Source organism: Globicephala melas, chromosome 1 (assembly GCF_963455315.2).
Source record: "Globicephala melas chromosome 1, mGloMel1.2, whole genome shotgun sequence".
NCBI lineage: Eukaryota > Metazoa > Chordata > Mammalia > Artiodactyla > Delphinidae > Globicephala > Globicephala melas.
In genome coordinates, this window is record NC_083314.1 from 24794446 (window position 1) to 24814431 (window position 19986).

A 19986-nucleotide genomic window follows, 5' to 3' on the forward strand; every position below is an offset into this window, starting at 1 on the left:
TCAAAACTGAGACTTTGTCAAAAACATTTTTTCTAGTTCATTACACACCTGGTTCTCAGAATTTAAAAAAACTAATTATTAATAAATTTAAATTATACTTCTTTGGGGGAAAAAAGGAGTTGGATAATGGTGGATACATGTCATTTGTTCAAACCCATAGAATGTTTGACACCAAGAGTGAACCCTCATGTACACTATGGACTTGAGTGATAATGATGTGTCCGCCTAAGTCCATCAGTTGTAACATATGCGCCACTGTGATGGGGATGTTGATAACAGAGGAGGCTGTACATGTGTGGGGGGCAGAGGGTATATGGGAACTTTATGTACTTTCCTCTCAATGCTATGAACTTAAAACTGCTCTAAAAGTTAATGTCTTAAAAAAATAAATCATAGGGAAAAAAAGCAGTTGGAGGTGAGGCCAATGAGGAAGGACTTGATAAGGGATTCATCCATCCATTAATTTACTCAGCAAATATTAGTGCTGGTGCCGGGACTTTTCTTGGCTCTGGCACAATATTATTGAACAAGACACAGAAAACCCTTGCCTTTATGGAGCTTTCATTTTCCTTGTGAGACAGATATATAATATTGTCTTATTTTTATGCCTAAAATAAAGGGAGCAAGAGAAAATGATCGGGATTGGGAGGCTATTTTTACATATGTATGTGTGTGTGAATACATATACACACATATGTACATATACATATCTATATTTAACTTCTTTCTATATATCTAATATATAGATATTGAGAAAGAGATATATCTATGTATCTATATCCATATCTGTATCTATATCTATAGTGAGATAAGTATTTCTATATCTGTCTGTCTGTCTACCTAAGACCTCTCAGGAGGTGGCATTTGAGTGGAGATCTGAAAGAAGTAAGACACGTGAAGATTGGAGAAGGGAGTTTCAGGTTTGATGTACATCACATGTAAAAGCAGGAATGAATATGGTGTGTTCACTGAAGGACAAGAAGGCCAGTATGGTGGACCAGAGTAAGCAACAAAGAGAGTTGTAGGAGATAGATTAGAGAGATAGGAGGGGCCAGGTTATGAGGTCATTGTGTACTATGGCTAAAAATAAACATTTTGTTCCATGTGTGATGGGCTGCTACTGTAGGGTTCCGGGAAGGGGAGGGGGGATCAGTATTATGGTCTGAGATTTTAAAGGAATTTTCCTGACTGCTGTGGGGATAGGTTTTAGGAGGGCAAGGATAGAGGCTGAGAAACCAGTTAGGAGGTTGTTACACTAGTCTGGTTGCCATATAATGGTGGCTAGGACTAGAGTAGCAACAGCAAAAAGAATTGGTTAGATTTGGGGTATCTTTTGAAGGAAGAACTGACTGAATTTGCTCATGGTTGCGTTCATTCATTCAAGTTGAGAACTCAACATATGCAGGCACTGATCTAGTCAAGAGCTCTGATGACTTGGATTAGAGTGGTAGCAGTAGAGGTGGTAATAAATTATTGGATTTGAGATGTATTTTGCAGGTGTAACTGGAAGAGTTTGCTAATAGATTAGATGTAAGAGGTGAGACAAAAAGTCAGAGATAGAACTTTTTTTTAAATGGAGTTCCATTTAATATTTATTTATTTATTTACTTAGGCCACGCCGGGTCTTAGTTGCGGCATGTGTGCTCTTTTTTTAGTTTTGGCATGCGGACTTAGTTGCGGCATGCAGACTCTTAGTCGCAGCGTGCGAACTCTTTAGTTTCAGCATGCATGCAGGATCTAGTTCCCTGACCAGGGATCGAACCCGGGCCCCTCGCATTGGGAGCGTGGAGTCTTACCCACTGGACTACCAGGGAAGTCCCAGAGATAGAACTTTTAAGTTTCTGCCTTCAGCAACTTTGGGTGAATGGTGGTGCTATTTAGTGACTTAAAGAAATCTTATTGAAGAGTAGGTTCTGAGAAGAGAATTCTAATTTACAAATTTTTAGTTTGTGCCTATTAAACATATACATGGAGATGTTGAATAGGCAACTGGATATACTTGCTCAGAATGGGGGCTGGGACTGCATGAAAAAATGTAAGAATGAATATGGGGATGGAGAGGGAAAGAGAGGAATCAAGAATGAATCCTTGGGCACTTTCCTGGCTGTCCAGTGGTTAAGACTCTGCGCTTCCAATGCAAGGGGCGTGGGTTTGATCCCTGGTTGGGGAACTAAGATCCCACAAGCTGCGCAGTATGGCCGAAAAAAGAAGAAAATAAAGAATGACTCCTTGGTTTTTGGCTTTAGCAATTGGGTAGATGATGATTCCATTTACTGACATGGGGAAGACAAGACCCCCATGTAATAGCGTAATAGACCCAGTTTTAGGTGGGAAAAATCTGCTTTGGCTGTGTTAGATTTGCAGTAACTGTTATATGTCTATTAGGTTCAATTTCCTTTTCTCATGTCTGTAACTTTAAACAATATGTGCAAGCCTCCATCTGTGTTTATCAGTTGTAGATCGTATCTTTTGATTCCCTACCTTTAAGGTGAAGATATTAGTATTCCCACTCTTTCCTCTCTTATCACTCTATTTTCCATAATTTGCCAGCTGTACCTTTACTTTTATATTGTCAAGGTTAGTGATATTTACATGCTGTTCTAGAACACAAAACTAAGTCCCGCGTAATGATTTTAAAAAGTCAAAATCAGTAAAAAGTCATAAGTGATTTTTAAAATATCACTTTCTAGATTCAGATTCAATGCAGTCCCATTTAAAGTCCCACGGATGGATAAGCTGACTGAAATTTATGTGGAAATGCAAAAGACTTAGAAACTGAGTCCCTTATGTAGAAGAAGAGCAAAGTTGGAGGACTTAGACCGCTTGATTTAAACACTTACTCTGAAGCTACAGTAATGAAGACAGTAGTGTTAGGTTAGGCGTATAGAGCAATGAATAGAATAGAGTGACGGTCCCCAACCTTTTTGGCACCAGGGGCTGGTTTCGTGGAAGACAGTTTTTCCATGGATGGGGTTGGGGGGTGGTGCAGGCAGTAATGTGAGCGGTGGGGAGCGATGGGGAGTGGCAGATGAAGCTTCGCTCGCTCGCCCCCCCCCCCGCTCACCTCCTGCTGTGCGTCTCGGGTTCTTAACAGGCTGTGGACTGGTACCGGTCCGCGGCCCGGGGGCTGGGGACCCCTGGAATAGAGAGTCTAGAAATTGGCCCTGTTCTGTGTTCTTTTATGTGATAGTTAGCTATGGCCACAAGAGAGGACTCAGAGAGGCTCAGGAAAAAGTTTATTACCCTCAGAGATCCTAGAAACAGGAGCGATGGATTGCCGCACAGCATCGTGTGCGGGAAGCCTCAGGGTGGTCTGGAGGCAGAAAGGAGGAGAAAGGGGAAAACTGAGGCTAGAGCCTTTATTAAGGTTTCCGCAGGATTACTCAGCCATAAAAAGGAAAGAAATTGGGTCATTTGTAGAGACGTGGATGGACCTTGAGACTGTCATACAGAGCGAAGTAAGTCAGAAAGAGAAAAACCAACATCGTATATTAATGCATACATGTGGAATCTGAAAAAATTGGAATAGACGATCTTATTTACAAAACAGAAATAGAGACACAGACGTAGAGAACAAAGGGGGGGGGTGGGATGAATTGGGAGGTTGGGATTGACATATATATACTATTGATACTACTTATAAAATAGATAACTAATGAGAACCTACTGTATAGCCCAGGGAACTCTACGCAATGCTCTGTGGTGACCTAACTGGGAAGGAAATCCAAAACATAGGGGATATATGTATACCTATAGCTGATTCACTTTGCTGTACAGTAGAAACTAACACAACATTGTAAAGCAACTATACTCCAATAAAACTTAAAAAAAAAAAGGTTTCCTCAGGAAAGGCAAGGCAGGGTAAGGTAAACAGTTTAGGATTGGCTAATTTGAATAATTCCAGAGGGCTTTGAGCTATAGGAGTGGCCTCTCCATTCCTGGTACCTGGCTCTATGAATTTTAAAGCTGATGGAGGGAGGTAGGGCTCTGGATTGGTTAGTTTGCATATCAAAGGCATGCTCCCTGCTGAGCCTTTTGCTGTCTCTAAGAATTGCCTAGCTCTGGGATGGGCAGTCTCTCTTTCCAGCCAGAAAGGTTTTTAAGATGTCATACTATCATAATATACAGAAAATTTAAAAAATATAAATGCAACCCCACACATGTATAGCCAGTTGATTTTCTACAGAGGTGCCAAGGTAATTCAATGTTGAAAGGATAGTGTTTTCAACAAATTGTGGTAGATATGCACATGGAAAAGAAATTATATAAATACAGTTTTCCCCCATCAAAGTCTCATAATAGATTACAGACTTAAAAGCTAAAGCTCTAAAACTTTTAGAAGAAAACTTAGGAGAAAATCTTTGGACCCGGGGTAGGTCAAGTTTCTCAGGCTGGACACAGAAAGCACTCACTATACAAGACATTGATAAAGTGAACTTTAGCAAAGTTGAACCCTTCTGCTCTTTGAAGACATGACTAAGAAAATGAAAAGACAAACCACAGGCTGGGGAAAATATTTGTAATGCATATATATCCAACCAAAGAGTTGTATCCATAATTTTTAAACAGTGCTTACAATTCAGTAGTAAGATTATCCAGTAAAATGGACAAAAGCTTTGAATAGACCCTTCAGTAAGATATACAGTAGAAGATGCTTAACATCATTAGTCATCAGAGAAATGAAAATGAAAACCACAATGAGATGCCATTACATACCCACTAGAAAGGCTAAAATGAGAAAGACTGACTATACCAAGTGCATACAAGGAAGAACAACTGGAACCTCATACTCTGCTGGTGGGAATGTGATATGTTACAACTGCTTTGGAAAAGTTTGGTAGTTTCTAAAAGTGTTAAATGTGCACTTACCAACTAACCCATCAATTCTACTCCTAGGTAGTGCGTGTGTGTGTGTGTGTGTGTGTGTGTGTATACACACATAGATACACCCACAATTTACTATTACTCAGCCATAAAAGAGAACTATTGATATATACAGCAACATGAGTGAATCTCAGAAACATTATATGGAGGAAATAAAGCCAGATAGAAAGAAGTAGTACTGTTCTGGGACAGGCACAACTAGTCTGTAATGATGGAGACCAGATTACTGGTTGCCAGGGATTGAGGGGTTGAAAGTAAAGGCCCACAAAGGAATTTGTGGGAGTAATGACAATCTATATCTTAATTTTGGTGTTGGTTACATAAAACTATACTCTTAAAATGGGTCCATTTTATTGTAATTTATATCTCAATACATTCCTTAAAAAATATTGCTCACTGCAGAGCCATTAAGTATGCATAGTTCTTACTTCTTCCTCTGTAATAAAGTGTCCACAACCTTTCAGCCACTCAAAGAATAAGACTGCTGTTTGAGGGAACCATTATAAGATGGTAAGCATTGGGGAGGGAAGACCAAACAGAAGGCTGAAGAAATGGTCTAGATCAGTGATATTCTTAGCGTTACATTCAACTAGAGTCTCCATTTTAACACTCCACTGCTTACTCAAAATCGTGCCAATAGTAAGAAGGTGTTTTGGGACCCTCTGGTATACAGACTTCTGGTTCACTGTCTCTTTTTCAGTCACTTTTCAATCCCATTCTCTGTCCCATACGTAGTCTTCAATTCTAAATTCTTGTTGGAGTTCTGTTTGGCAGGAGTCAAAGACTTTGCAGGTAACTGCCTCCAAAGTTACCTGCCACTTTGAGGCGGCCTCCTTTGCCCTGTTTCTGTAGCCTGTTCTCTTACCCCAACTTTCTGACTTAATGGAAATGAGGTTAAACACCTCATCCATTGATGGCCCTTCCGGTTCACTTTGGGAGTTAAAAACCTGATAATTACTTGTGTTGGGGAGATGAAATGCATGTGCCCCATCTGCCATGTTGCACTAGAACTCGGCGTTGACATTTTGATCAATCTAGCATGGAAGTTTCTTTCAAAGAAGTCCTTAGAGGTGAATGATTTATTTTGCCCTTCCAGCTAAAATGTATCAATTAGGTCATTCCATCTTGATATGACCTCTCACTAGATCAGAGATTGGCAAGCTTTTTCGGTAGAGGGCCAGATAATAAACATGTTAGGCTTTGTGGGCCATAGGATTTGTCATAACTATTCAACTCTGTTGTCATAGTATGAAATTAGTGAGTGTAATACCATGAATTGACTATGTTTCAATAAAACTTTACAGAAACAAGTGGCAAAATGGATTTGACCTGAACCTTGTACTAGATTGACTTACTTTGGGACTCTAATGTTTTTATTTATTATAAGGTTCGTCAATTAACCAAGAAAGTGTAATACCCATTTTCCTAAGGAGTAATACTTTATTCTTGTTTCTTTTGTCAACTTCTTGCCCTATGACCATCCTCCTGCCTTATTCTGTCTTTATATTTGGCCCTATCGGTCTAATTTGATTAAGGCTAGTGGGGAGGCACTCTTGTCCTACGTTTGTTACAGCATCCAGAAAGCTTTTAAAGTGCTAAGTCTAATGTCTATCGCTAGGTCTCTAGTGTGCTCTAAGGAGGTTTTACGCAAGATTTTAATCAATACCTGTCAGTCAACTATAGCTTGTTAGCCAGCGTGCTTAGCTTTCCAGTTTTCTTTTCCCAGATTCCAGCTTTTCAGGTCTTCATGCATCTGTCAACCTGTAATTCATTAGTGTACTACATTTGATGCATACAGAAGATATTATTTATTTGCTGTTAAGCAGCCTGTAAGTGAATGGAAGACTGTTGAGTCTCTTTTCTTTCCTGCAAGTTGCATGGCAGCTCAACTATCCTAAGTTTTGCCTATAGCAGACCTCTGTAGATGATTGATTGAGAGCGGAATGAGTCATGAACATGTGGTTAAAAAAAATCATGACAATATTTCACATAGAAAATGTTCAATTAATAGTGGTTATTAGTCACAAAATGAGCTTGTTGAATAAGCTGGCTTAAAAGAATTCGTTTCTTTTTTACATATTTTAAGGCAATTTCTTTTAAATATCCCCAAATCTGAGGAAAATACCATTCCAAATTTTCAGTTCTCTGTAAGCCTAACATGGGGAGGTTTCAAGCCTTTTTGACATAATTCAGATTATTTGTTATGAATGGGGATTACAGAATCATAGATTTTTATCATTGAGAGGTTACCTTAGATATGAATGAATCCAGTCCTCTTACAGAATAAACGTCTAGTGAGCCCTGATTGTGAATTAGATGTGTTTTACTGAAACTGGATTTAATATGTATTGATCCTTCCCACATTCCATCCCACAAAATAATAAGCTGCCCTAAAATGAGTATTTAATCCAACTAAAATTCAATGTTAAATAGTATTTAAATGGGTTATTGAGCTGTAGTGGCTTTGTATCCAAGGCAGGGAGGGAAATGTTACAATAATAGTGTAAAGGTTATTTTGTGTAAGAAAGAAGAAATAAATGGATTTTCTCTTTCTATTGTAACATCTCATCAATCTTCTCCTTTCATAATTAAGCAATCAAAACCGTCTCAGACTGGCCAAAGCAAGAATTGCTAGGGATTTTCCTGACCTTTTTGCATGGCTTTAATTTCAAATAAACAGTGGTAAATATATAGTAAATTATATCTCCTAAGTGGTACTGATTTTAGAATAAATCATCAGATACCTATTGAACACCTGTTACACGCATGCTGCGCCTAGCTGGTAGTATACTTATTTAAGAAAACCAGACATAAACAAAGCTAAAAATAAAATAATATTTAAAAATTGATAAAAGTTTACTGTCTTTGCGTTACAAAAGATTTCATTGGTATTACAAAAGAATTCATTGAAGCATTTTTTTAACATTTAAAAATTAATACATTTAAAAGATTTTTTGAGTTACAACCAGGTTTTCCAAAATAAACAAACGTTAAAAAGTTGTTTTTTAGGGCTTCCCTGGTAGCGCAGTGGTTGAAGGTCCTCCTGCCGATGCAGGGGATACGGGTTCGTGCCCCGGTCCGGGAGGATCCCACGTGGCTTGGAGCGGCTGAGCACGTGAGCCATGGCCGCTGAGCCTGCGAGTCCGGAGCCTGTGCTCCGCAACGGGAGAGGCCACGACAGTGAGAGGCCCGCGTACCGCAAAAAAAAAAAAAAAAAAAAAAAAAAAGTTGTTTAGTAACCGTGATTTTGCTTTCTTTTTCACATAAAAATGCTTCTCCCCGAATCACAGTTATTAGATATAAGAAAGATAATTATGTTTTGCTTTTATTTATAAATATAATACATGATATTAGTCAAAGATAACAGTATTGGGAAAGTATAAAGAGAAAAACAAAAGTAGCTTTTTCTTATAGGAAAAGCTGGAAAATTATTGCCAATTTCCAGTATTTTAGCAAATCTACAATGAGCATTCTTAAGCTTATTTATGTACATCATTTAAACTAGGATTAATTGCATTATAAATATTATTTCTGTGCCAGCAAAATGCACATTGAAAATCCCGATATTTACTACCAAACACCCATCAGAAAGATTAGGGAAACTTACGATTCCAAGGACAAGGTTAGAAAGTCCCCACTTCCCTATACCCTAGAGACTTCTGAATTAATATTTTCATTTATCTTTGCTATACTAATGGGTCACCTATGTTATCTTGTTTCTATTAACATTTCTTTGATCACTTGTTTGGTTTTTAGTTTTTGTTTATTGGCATTTCTTTTTTAGGCATGAATTTTCTCTTCATGTCCTTCACTTTTTTTACTATTTTTATGGAAATATTCACCCTTTTCTTAGTTATTTTATAAGACCTCTTTGTATTTTGGTGACAGTTAACACTATCTACGTACGTATTTAAAATTTTCTTTTCCTAGTTTGTCCTTTATCTTTCAACCATATTTGTGGTATTAGGTTTTCTTCCTTCTGATATACATGAGAATTATATATTATATATATAATATATAAGAATTATATATATGAGATATGAGATATACATGAGAATTATATATTATATATATAATATATAAGAATTATATATATATAATATATAAGAATTATATATATAATATATAAGAATTATATATATGATAAAGAATTATGTATATGATAAAGATGAGAATTACTTAAGCCATTATGCTTTCTTTTTGCCTTGCCTGTGAGGCAGCTCAAATAATCGTTGCACACAAGCACGATAATTGCTTAGCTCTCCTGTTTAGCTTACTAAGAATTTATACTCTCCCCCTTTATATTTATGTAGCTTGGTAATTAGATCCCAGCTCTTGAGCCTTACTTTTTTCACCTTTAATATAAGGATGACAGTATCTACCATTTGGATTATTGTGAAAGTCAAATAAAATATTTTTTAATTGCTTAGTCATGTGTCTAACACTGTAGAATGCTAAGTAAATGCTAGAGGACTTTTTTTTCCATAATTTTTACATTTTCTGTTTCTAATTTTACAACCTTATTTCATACTCATCTTTACTTTGAAAGCAACTCAGTTTTATTTAGAAATGAGTAAAGTATAAACACTAAAAAAAAAAAAACACATTAAGAGCATTGCCATAGTGGATATGAAGGAATGAAATGAGGCAACTGTGAATAGAGTTGATAAAAGAAGTACCCCTTGTAAACAGTGTCTCCAAGATTTGGTTTACAAGGAAATAGCAGCAGACAAACCACGCCTTCACCCAGCAACCTGACACAGGCAGTCTTTCTGAGCAAAATGCTGTCTTGAACTTGAATCTGAGTCACAATTTCAAAGTAGCTGCAGCTACTGTCTTGGTTGTGCTGCATGTTGTGCTGTAAGTGGAAAAGAGAAACCTCTTCTATGGGGATTTTATAGGCCCAGAATTTGGGAGTGATTGAACTTCCAGCTCTCATCTGGAAAAGAACATACTAGATATTTGCTTTAGCTGTCTTCCACTTGCCAGGGTTAAATATTGGATACTCTGGATTTTATTTCCATATAGAAGTAATCCCATGTAAAGGGAGTCATGGCATTTCTGACATCAGACTCAAGGATAATGTCCATCCATTTAGTCCTCTTATTCCTCGTGTTGCGAGATTGGTGACTGGCTCTGTGGTCTCTTCAGCCCCACTAGCACATGGCTAGGATCCTGGGAAAAGTGACTATATAATTTATCATCCAAACCACACTTTTCAGAATGGAAAGGGACAGTATTAATAATTAGGCCAGGGCTTCCCTGGTGGCGCAGTGGTTGAGAGTCCGCCTGCCGATGCAGGGGATACGGGTTCGTGCCCCGGTCTGGAAAGATCCCACATGCCGCGGAGCGGCTGGGCCCGTGAGCCATAGCCGCTGAGCCTGTGCGTCCGGAGCCTGTGCTCCGCAACGGGAGAGGCCACAAGAGTGAGAGGCCCGCGTACCGCAAAAAACAAACAAACAAACAATAATTAGGCCAGTACAACATAAGTAAACCAAGATGGTCCTGGGTAAAAATGGCATTTGGTCATTTTAGCTAATAACCCCTTTCTATCTTGTCTTAAAAAAACAAAAAGGTTTTCTATTTTTTATGTTAGCCCTCCTGATATTTCTATACTTACTGTAATAGTGCAGAAATTCAGAAAGCTATCAGCCCTGTTTTGATTTTTTTGAACCATGTGTTTTGTTTTCTAATTTGGAGTGATATTTTCTTTTTGTATTCAAAATCACTGTCCATTATTGAATCCTATTTAATCACCTAAAAGGCTATCTTATAAATTATTAAGAAAGACATAATGAATCTTTCTTTGGACTCTACCAGTTAGGTAATAACCAAGGGACAAATTGAAGGACAGAGGTGAAATGGAAGTTCTTGATGTCCATGCCTGGTAATTGCATACTGAATCCTGGATCATTAATAGTATTAGAATATTGCTTTCATTTTCTATTTGCAGTTATATTTAGGCTGTTGAAATTAATGTTGATGACTCACAACATTCAAAACCAGTGTAAATGAAAGTTAAATTTTTATGTCTTATATGCCCTCCTCACTCTTGTCTTAACAGAAAAAAGCTTGGCAGGACCACAAGCGAGAATGCAAATGCCTTAAAAGCTGCAAACCCAGATATCCTCCCGACTCTGTCCGACTTCTTGGCAGAGTTGTTTTCAAACTTGTGAGTATAAAACTTGTGAAATATGCTTGGGTTTTAATTTAGCATAAGCGCTTGTAATTGCATGTATTATTCATATTTAAGACTGAATTTAAATCCATGTTAAGGTAGAAGGTGGATTATTCCAGGGAGTGTCTTAAGACAAGACTTGTTTTCCTATTAATCACAGCAGTGATAAAGTGCACCGTCCCTCTTTGAAGACCCTGTGTGTGATCTCCTGTGAATAGAAACCTAAAGTCCTATGTTTGGGACATGAGATGTTAGTGATGCCTGTTACATTGCCTTTATTACTTTTCTACTGAGAACTAATGCACAGGGCAAGTATATAATTCTTTTGGTTGCCTCTTCAAGTGAGATTTTAATTAGATGATAATTAATCTTACAAGGAAGGGTACTTATCTTTTTTTCTTTTCGTTTTTTTTTTAAGCCAACATTCACTGAAATTGTTTCTCCAGTCCCTTTCCCTACTCTGCCAAAGCAGCTAGTGGATTCCCTGAAATCCCCCTCTGGCGACACCTTCCAGTTTTGGTTTTTTTTTTTTTTTTTTTGCCAGGCTTTAGAGTGAATATCTCTTTATTGCAGGCTTCAGCTCTCTTGTGTCCTGTTGTCTGTTAACTTCTTTTGGCAATAAAATTTCACAGAGGAATTTAGGGATGTAAAAGTATATACCTAAAACTGGTGCGATGTTATATATCAACTACATCTTTACTAAAAGAAAAATGGATTTAGAATGCCAAATTGGCATTGTCTTTGGACTGAATATTCAACATCTGTCACATATACTTACTACTATTTTTAAATGTACATATTGTGTTGAACTAAAATACACAAATTTATTTCAGAGCTTTAATAAATTCAGAGCAACTTTGTCATTATGCGTTTCTTTAATCACTGGATATTAAAAGTATAATAATATTATATTTGAGTCTGAACTTTTTTTTTGCTTTATTAGTATTGAATAGATAGAGAACCACTGTTAGAGCAGAAATGGGTTGCTTCAGAATCACCCAGGGCTCTAGTTCTCAGTCTTCACCCCGACCTATGGAATCAGAATCTAATAGAAACTAACTGTAATGATAGCTACTTTCTGTTGAGCACTTAACTATTCCTAGGCCCTGTGCTAATTGCTTTACAAGATATACCTTATTTCATCCCACAACAACTCAGTGCTATTATTACTCCTGTGTTTCGCATAAGGAAATTGACACCTCAAGTTTAAGTAACGTGCCCAAGGTTGCACAGTTTGTAATAAACTCTTATTTTTATTCATCCATCTTTGCTTTTCTATAATAATTAGTAGTAAATTCCTTACAGTGATACAAGTCTGTGGTAGAATTGGGGAAAAAAATGGAAACTTCTTGTAAAAGAATTTTGTGTTTGGAAATTAAATTGGTGGGTCAAGTTGCAACACAGATTTTAAAGTTGTGACTGATTGAATAATTTAACTCTAAGAATGATGAGAAGGATAATATAGAAAATTATCTTTTTAACGGACTTCCATTTGAATATTTAAAGATATGCAAACATATTCATTTATATATTGGAGCACTTGAAATCGTTTTTGGTGTTTTCCCCCTTTCTTCATAGATGGAAGAAACACCCTCTGAATCGGAGAAACTTTACTCATTTTATGATCTGGAGTCAAGTAAGTGATTCTCTATCAGCATCTTAAGTTCTATCATTTATTTGCTGAGCTGATGAGTTGCCTTTTTTTTTTTTTTAACTTTGTTTTTCTGTCTCTTTATTATGTGAGGCAGCAAACCTTTTCATGCTTTTATATAGACACATTAGCTTATTTAATTTATTCTAGGGTAGCTTTGGCCCTATAGGAGTTTGTGAGGTGCCATAGAGGTGTCCAAGTTAGGCAGTGAGGGGAGTATAACCCTCTGTCCAGCTAGCAGAATACATTTTACTTCTGTTTTTCCTCCTCTTTCCCTTTTTCCTACTCTTGGTTTCTTTTTGATGTTAGGGAACAGTAATGTGAATGGGGGCTCCAGGGAACATTTAGATAATAAGGAAAGTAGAAAGTACCGATGACTTAGGCTCTCTGACAGCACTGAGCGTTGTTCTTTTCCTGAACTACCATGGTGGTGGCCAACCTCCTTAATACTGAGAGGCTTTGCAAATCTGAGTGTGAAGTGAACGTAGCGTTTACGTTTCTTTCTATTGGCACAGATCACAGATCCTCTTTGTTGAAGTTGTAAATGACTTTTAAGTCAAAAGTAGCAAGAGCTCATGGAGTAAATGTGCTACACAGTTTAATATTTCTAGATGGAGACAAATAAAATCATCTAGTACGGATTTATGGTTATGGAATCCTAAGTGCCAATGATAATAAATTATTATTTAAGGAATCATTGGGTTAATTTATTCTGTTGAACAAGTAATTTAAAGAAAATATGTAGACCTGACATGAGCAACAGAGTTATGCTGTAGTTTCATCTTGATCTATCTTTTCAAGTTTTAATAGAGAACTAGTCATTTTTTTCTTCTTTTTTTTTTTTTTTTTTTTTTTTGCGGTACGCGGGCCTCTCACTGCTGTGGCCTCTCCCGTTGCGGAGCACAGGCTCCGGATGCGCAGGCTCAGCGGCCATGGCTCATGGGCCCAGCTGCTCTGCGGCATGTGGGATCTTCCCGGACCGGGGCACGAACCCATGTCCCCTGCATCGGCAGGCGGACTCTCAACCACTACGCCGCCAGGGAAGCCCTATTTTTTTCTTCTTATATTACTGCTAGGTAAATAACATCTCTTGCAGTGAGTTTTACTATGAACATTAGCCCTGCTCAGTAGCAGTGTCATACACGCTGCCTTAAGTGAAGTGCTCTCAAACGTTATTAATTCAACTGTGCACTCCTAGTCCTCACACCCCTTTGTGGTATGAATGAAACTGAGTTTTTAAAGGGGTGATATTGGCTTTGGAACTTTCTCCTTCTGTTTGGGTTGAAGCAGTATCATATTTTGTTTATTATTCAACCTGAAAAGAACTTGAAAATGAGATTTCTTTGGTTGATTCATGTTTTTTTCTTGATGTACTTTCTACTTGACCAATTTCACCAATTTGAACTTAATTTAACTGAACTTTTCTGTTCTTGCTTTAGGTTTTTTTTGTCTTTGAGATGATACTGTTTATCAGTTAGTTATGACCTGGCTGTAAATTGTTTCATGGAAAAGTCTACTTAAATTCACTAACTAAATAAGCATGTATGGTGGTTTGAACATGTGTGCAGAAGGATGTAGAAAATCTGCTAACACACATCATTACTGATTTTGGTTTTAATGTTTTTTCATCAGTTTGTGTATTTATTTTGTTTTGCTAGGTGTTTGATCTTATTTTGTAGATAACGTTTGGCAGAATTTGATTGATAATGTATGATAATGATTTGTAGTTGTCAAAAAATAAAAAGATGCATTTGATCTCTGTCAGAATGGAATCTGGGTAGGAAATATCTGCCTTAACAGCTACCATTGAACACCTGAAAATTATCCATTGAAAGTTCACAGTGTGATTGTACTATTTATTTTATCTTTAAAAAAGATATTAACAAACTGACTGAAGATAAGAAAGAGGGCCTCAGGCAACTTGTATTGACATTTCAACACTTCATGAGAGAAGAAATACAGGATGCTTCTCAGCTGCCACCTTCCTTTGACATTTTTGAAGCCTTTGCAAAAGTAAGTGTTAACTTTGGTATCTTTGCTAATGCCATAAATCAACGCTTTACTCCTTATTTCCTTGTTGATCCGTGAAAATCCAGGACCCTTCATGCCTTTATCAGTCCCCTGCTTTACTGAGTAGAGAATGGGAGAATGTATTGCTTATATTGAAAAGAGTATTATTTTTTCTGCTTTATCAGTATTCTTACTAATGGCCCAAGTATGTTCATTGTCAGCTCTCAAAGCACACCCTCAAGAGTGTGCTTTCTTTTCTCAAAAGAAAGTAACATATTCCATTATTTTTTATGAATGGATTTAAGTTTGCCATTGAGTCCATTTCGTTTTGTGATGGTTGTTTCAGCAATGTAACCTTCCTTGAAGTGAAAGAAATCATTGGAATCCGTTTCTTGATTAAGTGAATTTTAAATGATATGAAAATATAACCATTTCTGATTTTAAAATAATTGCCCAAATTGCCAAAACATTTGTTTAAATGTTTTAAGTCATGAAAATCTTAGATTAGGGGTAGAAAATAGGTATAATTTAATATTTCATTGTGGTCTCTTGGTAATGGGTACCTGAGTGCTCTTTTTGGAAGTGCTTCTGAGGGTTTGTTTGGGTCCAGAGAGAAAGAATGCACTGATTGATTCTTTTTCTTTTATAATTTATTTATCCATTTATTTATTTTTGGCTGTCTTGGGTCTTTGTTGCTGTGTGTGGCTTTCTCTAGTTGCAGCGAGCAGGGGCTTCTCTTTGTTGTGGTACGTGGGCTTCTCATTGCAGTGGCTTCTCTTGTTGTGGAGCACGGGCTCTAGGTGTGTGGGCTTCAGTAGTTGTGGCACGTGGGCTCAGTAGTTGTAGCTCACGGGCTCTAGAGTGCCGGTTCGGTAGTTGTGGTGCACAGGCTTAGTTGCTCTGCAGCATGTGGGATCTTCCTGGACCAGGGCTTGGACCCGTGTCCCCTGCATTGGCAGGTGGATTCTTAACAAGTGTGCCACCAGGGAAGTCCCTGATTGATTCTTGATATCTACCCTGGGATAGGGACAGAGGAACCAGTATATCCTTTGTTATTATCATGTGTTTGCCGTCCTTACTTTCTCATATTGTGTGTTTGGATTTGTTTAAATATTGATCATATTTTTAATAATAAGTAAAATTTTACATTTGAGGGTGATTTTGTCAATTTTACAATTTATATGCACACATCCAATGATATATTTATCTTGTGAATATTTTTAAAGTATGTTTTATAACCTGCTTATTTTCTAAGAATTTAAATGTGATTAGTGTGATTGCTACAGATTTATTCTTGTTTTTCCCAAATGTAGTTTTATTCTTTTAGGTATGCTCTTACGATTTTCCGATAATATCATCTTAGCATTACATTCTGGTTTGTCTATTAATTAAAATTGATTTCAAAATGTAAATGTTGTTTATAATGCATCTGAGAAGTTTCTCATGTTTATTTCATATGCTTCTGAAAATTACAACCTATAGTAACGCTGCGTATACAGTGCATACAGGCTCTTTTGATGTTACATGCTATACAACGTAACACCTACTGAAAGATAAAAATATACCTTATGATGACTGTAACTTCATTTCTGGTGTTTCCTGTTGTTGAAAAATGTTCAAGTGCTAATTACTGGAGTTATTAGTGTTCATAATAACGAATTAAAAATACTTTCATTGCTTAATGTAAATTGTAAATTACTATCTTATTTCTCTTGTTTCTTTTAAAATAATTTTAATCTCACGTATCTTACAATGAACTTTTCTCTGTGCTGTGTAGGGGGAAATTCTGTCATTATGATTAAGCAGACAGAATTTTAGTAATGTGCTTTCCTTCTCCCCACATACTTAGATTTGTTGTTGCTACAAAAGTAAAACGTATACATTTTTGTGGTGTATGGGGGAATTGGACTCAGAGCTGTGATTTCTGCCTTAAAATATAGGTTAATAATCAGAGGAAAGCAGCATTAACCTATGGCTCCTGTACTTCCTTGTAGAAGTTTTGTTTATATTTTATAGACTGTAGTTATTTTTCTGCTTATACATTTGTGTTTAAAAGAGAAAACTCTCCTCCTTCTCCCCTCCTCCATCCGTCCCCCTCCTTGTCCTTCATTTTTTAAAAGAAGAATAGAATAGTCTTAAATTAAGCTGATCAGTGTCCTGCAAAGCTTAGGGATGAGCCACTGAGCTTATAACTTTGCAAGTGTGTGATGACACCGACCATGACAAATGCGTTGGAAGTGGGTGGAGAATGCTGGACAGGGAATTTTATCCCTATCTACTGCCCCCCGCCCCATCTTACTGGCATAGAATTAATCAAAGAGAAGAAATGGGCACTTCAGAGAGTGCTGCTTTCTTTTGCTGCACCTACCTGTACAGTCTGTCAGGAGTGGTTCTATGCTGACCTGCCTTTCCCACCTTCAGGAACTAACTTTTTAATTTACGCTTCAAAGAAAGCTGGCTTCACCTGGCCTCAAAAAGAAAAGCCTGTTTTATGTTTTGCTTTTCCTCCCACTTACTTATGTTCATGCAGGTTCTGTGCAGGTATTAGACATGAGAAGCTTGTGTTTTGGCTCCTCTCATTGTCATTTAAGACAAGAGGAATTCTGAGAGCTTTTGCTGATTTGTTTCTATCTTAATTTTTTTGAATCTTTGATTATGGACTTTTCCAAACACACACAAAAGTAGAGAGACAATTCTAATGAACCCTCATGTTTCCATCACTTGGTTTCAATACTTTTCAGACTTGTTTTACATCTGATAGATGTCACACAGATGTTCTTTTCCTTTATTTGGGTTTCCAAACATTCCTTACAATTACTCTTTTGCTATCAGGCCTCTTGGCCTCCTGAGAGAGGTGTCTGTTAGTGAATTCACTGATCAAATTATGCAAGTTTTGTTTTGTTTTTGTTTGCAGCAAGCACTCTTGTCCAGGGTTATCAAAATACATGGTTAATTCTAACTCTGAAAATTATCTACCAAGGCAAAGAACCTCAGCAAGTCAAAAGTTTTACTTGGGGTTATGCATATATTTATCAAACTTGTACTGCCTGGAAAGGAAAGGGGTTGGTGGAGGATGAGAAGGTTCTTAGTCCTGAGAGCAAATTTCTTCTCTGCTGAGCTGATAGCTTTTTCTCTTAGAAGACCATGATGAATTCCTCAAAAGTTAGCAATTTGTATTTTGAACACTCTGGGGTTTTCTGTTGAAAGATAGTGTATATTTCCTGTTGGACTAGGTTCTTAGTGCCTCTTGTGCTTCTGTTGCTCAGGACTTGGTTTTGCTTGGAAAATGTCCCCCCGTCCCCCTTCACTACTCTGAACACATTATTGTGTAGCCTTTTTTCCAGTTATATTTCCAAGTGTTCCTTTTTTCTCCACTTCCTGGTTACCAGTATTAGCCTCCCACTACCCATCCCCACATTCACACACACACACAGAGCAACTGGAATTTGGGATTTAGAGATAGTACTTTACTGTATAAAATATCCTGTTGACTTCTGAACTTATTGCCTGGTTGTAAAAGTTAAGTAGGAAGAAGAAATTTTTCTAGGGGAGGAGATCAAGGAGGACTTCACATAGGAAGCAGAAATTAATGGCATGAATTTCAGAAGAGAAGATGGTGTTGGGAAACAATTATAGAGAATGGTCTAGAAATACTTGTGGGGAGCGAGGGGGTACTAACTCCTCTAACCCCCGGGTAAGAAAAATATGTTGACTTCCTATGGAGAAGATTTGAAAAGGCAGTTGTTACCAGTGGAATACATGTTTCAGTTATATTTAGTGATTACAAAAAGAGTTTGAATGAAAGCGTGATGCTTAAAATGTTTGTTTTGCTTTAGGTAGTAAGAGAAAATTAGTGAGGGTAGTAGTACCTCTAGAATTTCTACAGCTGGCGAGCTGCAGAGTGATGATCTGGTTGGATGGAAACGTGGGAGTGATTTGCTTGAAGCTTTATTTGCATAAGTTTTTTTTTTTTAACTTAGATTGTGTGTTACTTGGGGGTGTGGCTGAATGGAAATAAAAGCGTAAGGTATGAGGAAAGTGGTGGTTCACCACTGACAATAATGAAGGTGGCCAAAGGGTGGGAGATGTACTGGGGATACTTGTTAGTGAGCACAGTGGAGGCGCGTGACTATTTGTATATTCATCAAAAATAGAGGCCAGACTCATCTCTGCTGGCTCTTTTTCAGATTGTTTAGAGAAGGGAAGATGTATGTTTCCATCTCCACAGGCCCCTCCTCCTTCCCACTCCCCAACTTTTTTTCCTTCCATTTCTATTTTGAAATAAGATTTCTGGTTAGATTTCAAAATGGATTTATCTTGGCAAGACAACTCCTGTGGTTCAATCTGTTGATAGAGTTCGAAACATTTGCTACAAATATAGAGAATGTATATACAAATAATGATGACTGTAAACTTTAAAAGGTGAGACAATTACAGTTAGAGGGCAAATTTAAATGGGAGGTTGAACAGTAGTATGATGGCTAAGTTGCTTTTTCAGACAAGTGAGTGAAATTCTCTCAACCTCAATTTCCTCATCTGTAAATGGGAATAATAATAATAATATTTACAGATAAAAGTGAGGATTAACTCTAAAGTACTTAGAGTGTCTGACACGTTATTAATTTCTACTGCTGCTGTGCCTATTTCCCATACTTATTTGTATTCTAGTATAAAACTTCAGTGTTGTATGTCTCCCTGTGTTGTCATGTAGCCAAGAGTGTAATCTGCAACTGATTGTAAACCAGAGTCTCAGATGGTTGCTTACAGTTGTGCCCAGTGCTGGTATCCCATGCCTATGCTGAGAATTACCTATCTTGTTGAGAAAAAAATTTTGCAGGCAGAAAATAGTACCTTTCCCCTAGTAACTGGCTTGGTTTCAGCCCATAGCTATTGTGGACAGAAATCGTGTACTATGTCCTACATTCGTCGCAACTCCATGATTTCAGAGTAGTTCCTTGGGATTTCATGTAGGAAATATAAAAGCAAGCTTACTATGATGAATGAGATGTTTCTCACACGTGAATCTTAAAAGGATGAAATTAAATTGTAAGGGTTTTGTTAGTTGTTATGTCATAGTTCACTGAAATGACATGGAATGTCTCTATTCCATCCCCCCAAACATACACTGGTTATTATTGGTAATGGTTATTCTAAATTTAATGTCAGTAGACTTAGTTCTGAGCTTATTTTCTATGCATAGAGTATACTTTTTAGCGATCACTGTGCAGAGTTCTAGAACAATATACTTATTTTTTTTTCTGGA

General features: G+C 37.2%; 1 protein-coding gene across 2 annotated transcripts in view; it reads left to right on the top strand.

The window, feature by feature from the left end:
• The window catches only part of SMYD3 (SET and MYND domain containing 3), a 713667-nt gene that overhangs the window by 185066 nt on the left and 508615 nt on the right, over positions 1–19986 (top strand). For both annotated transcript variants that reach the window (XM_030868516.2, XM_060305607.1), the window contains 3 exons: positions 10949–11056; positions 12641–12698; positions 14590–14726. In XM_030868516.2, coding sequence (XP_030724376.1) covers positions 10949–11056; positions 12641–12698; positions 14590–14726 — 303 coding nt within the window. The remainder of the gene's footprint in view (positions 1–10948; positions 11057–12640; positions 12699–14589; positions 14727–19986) is intronic.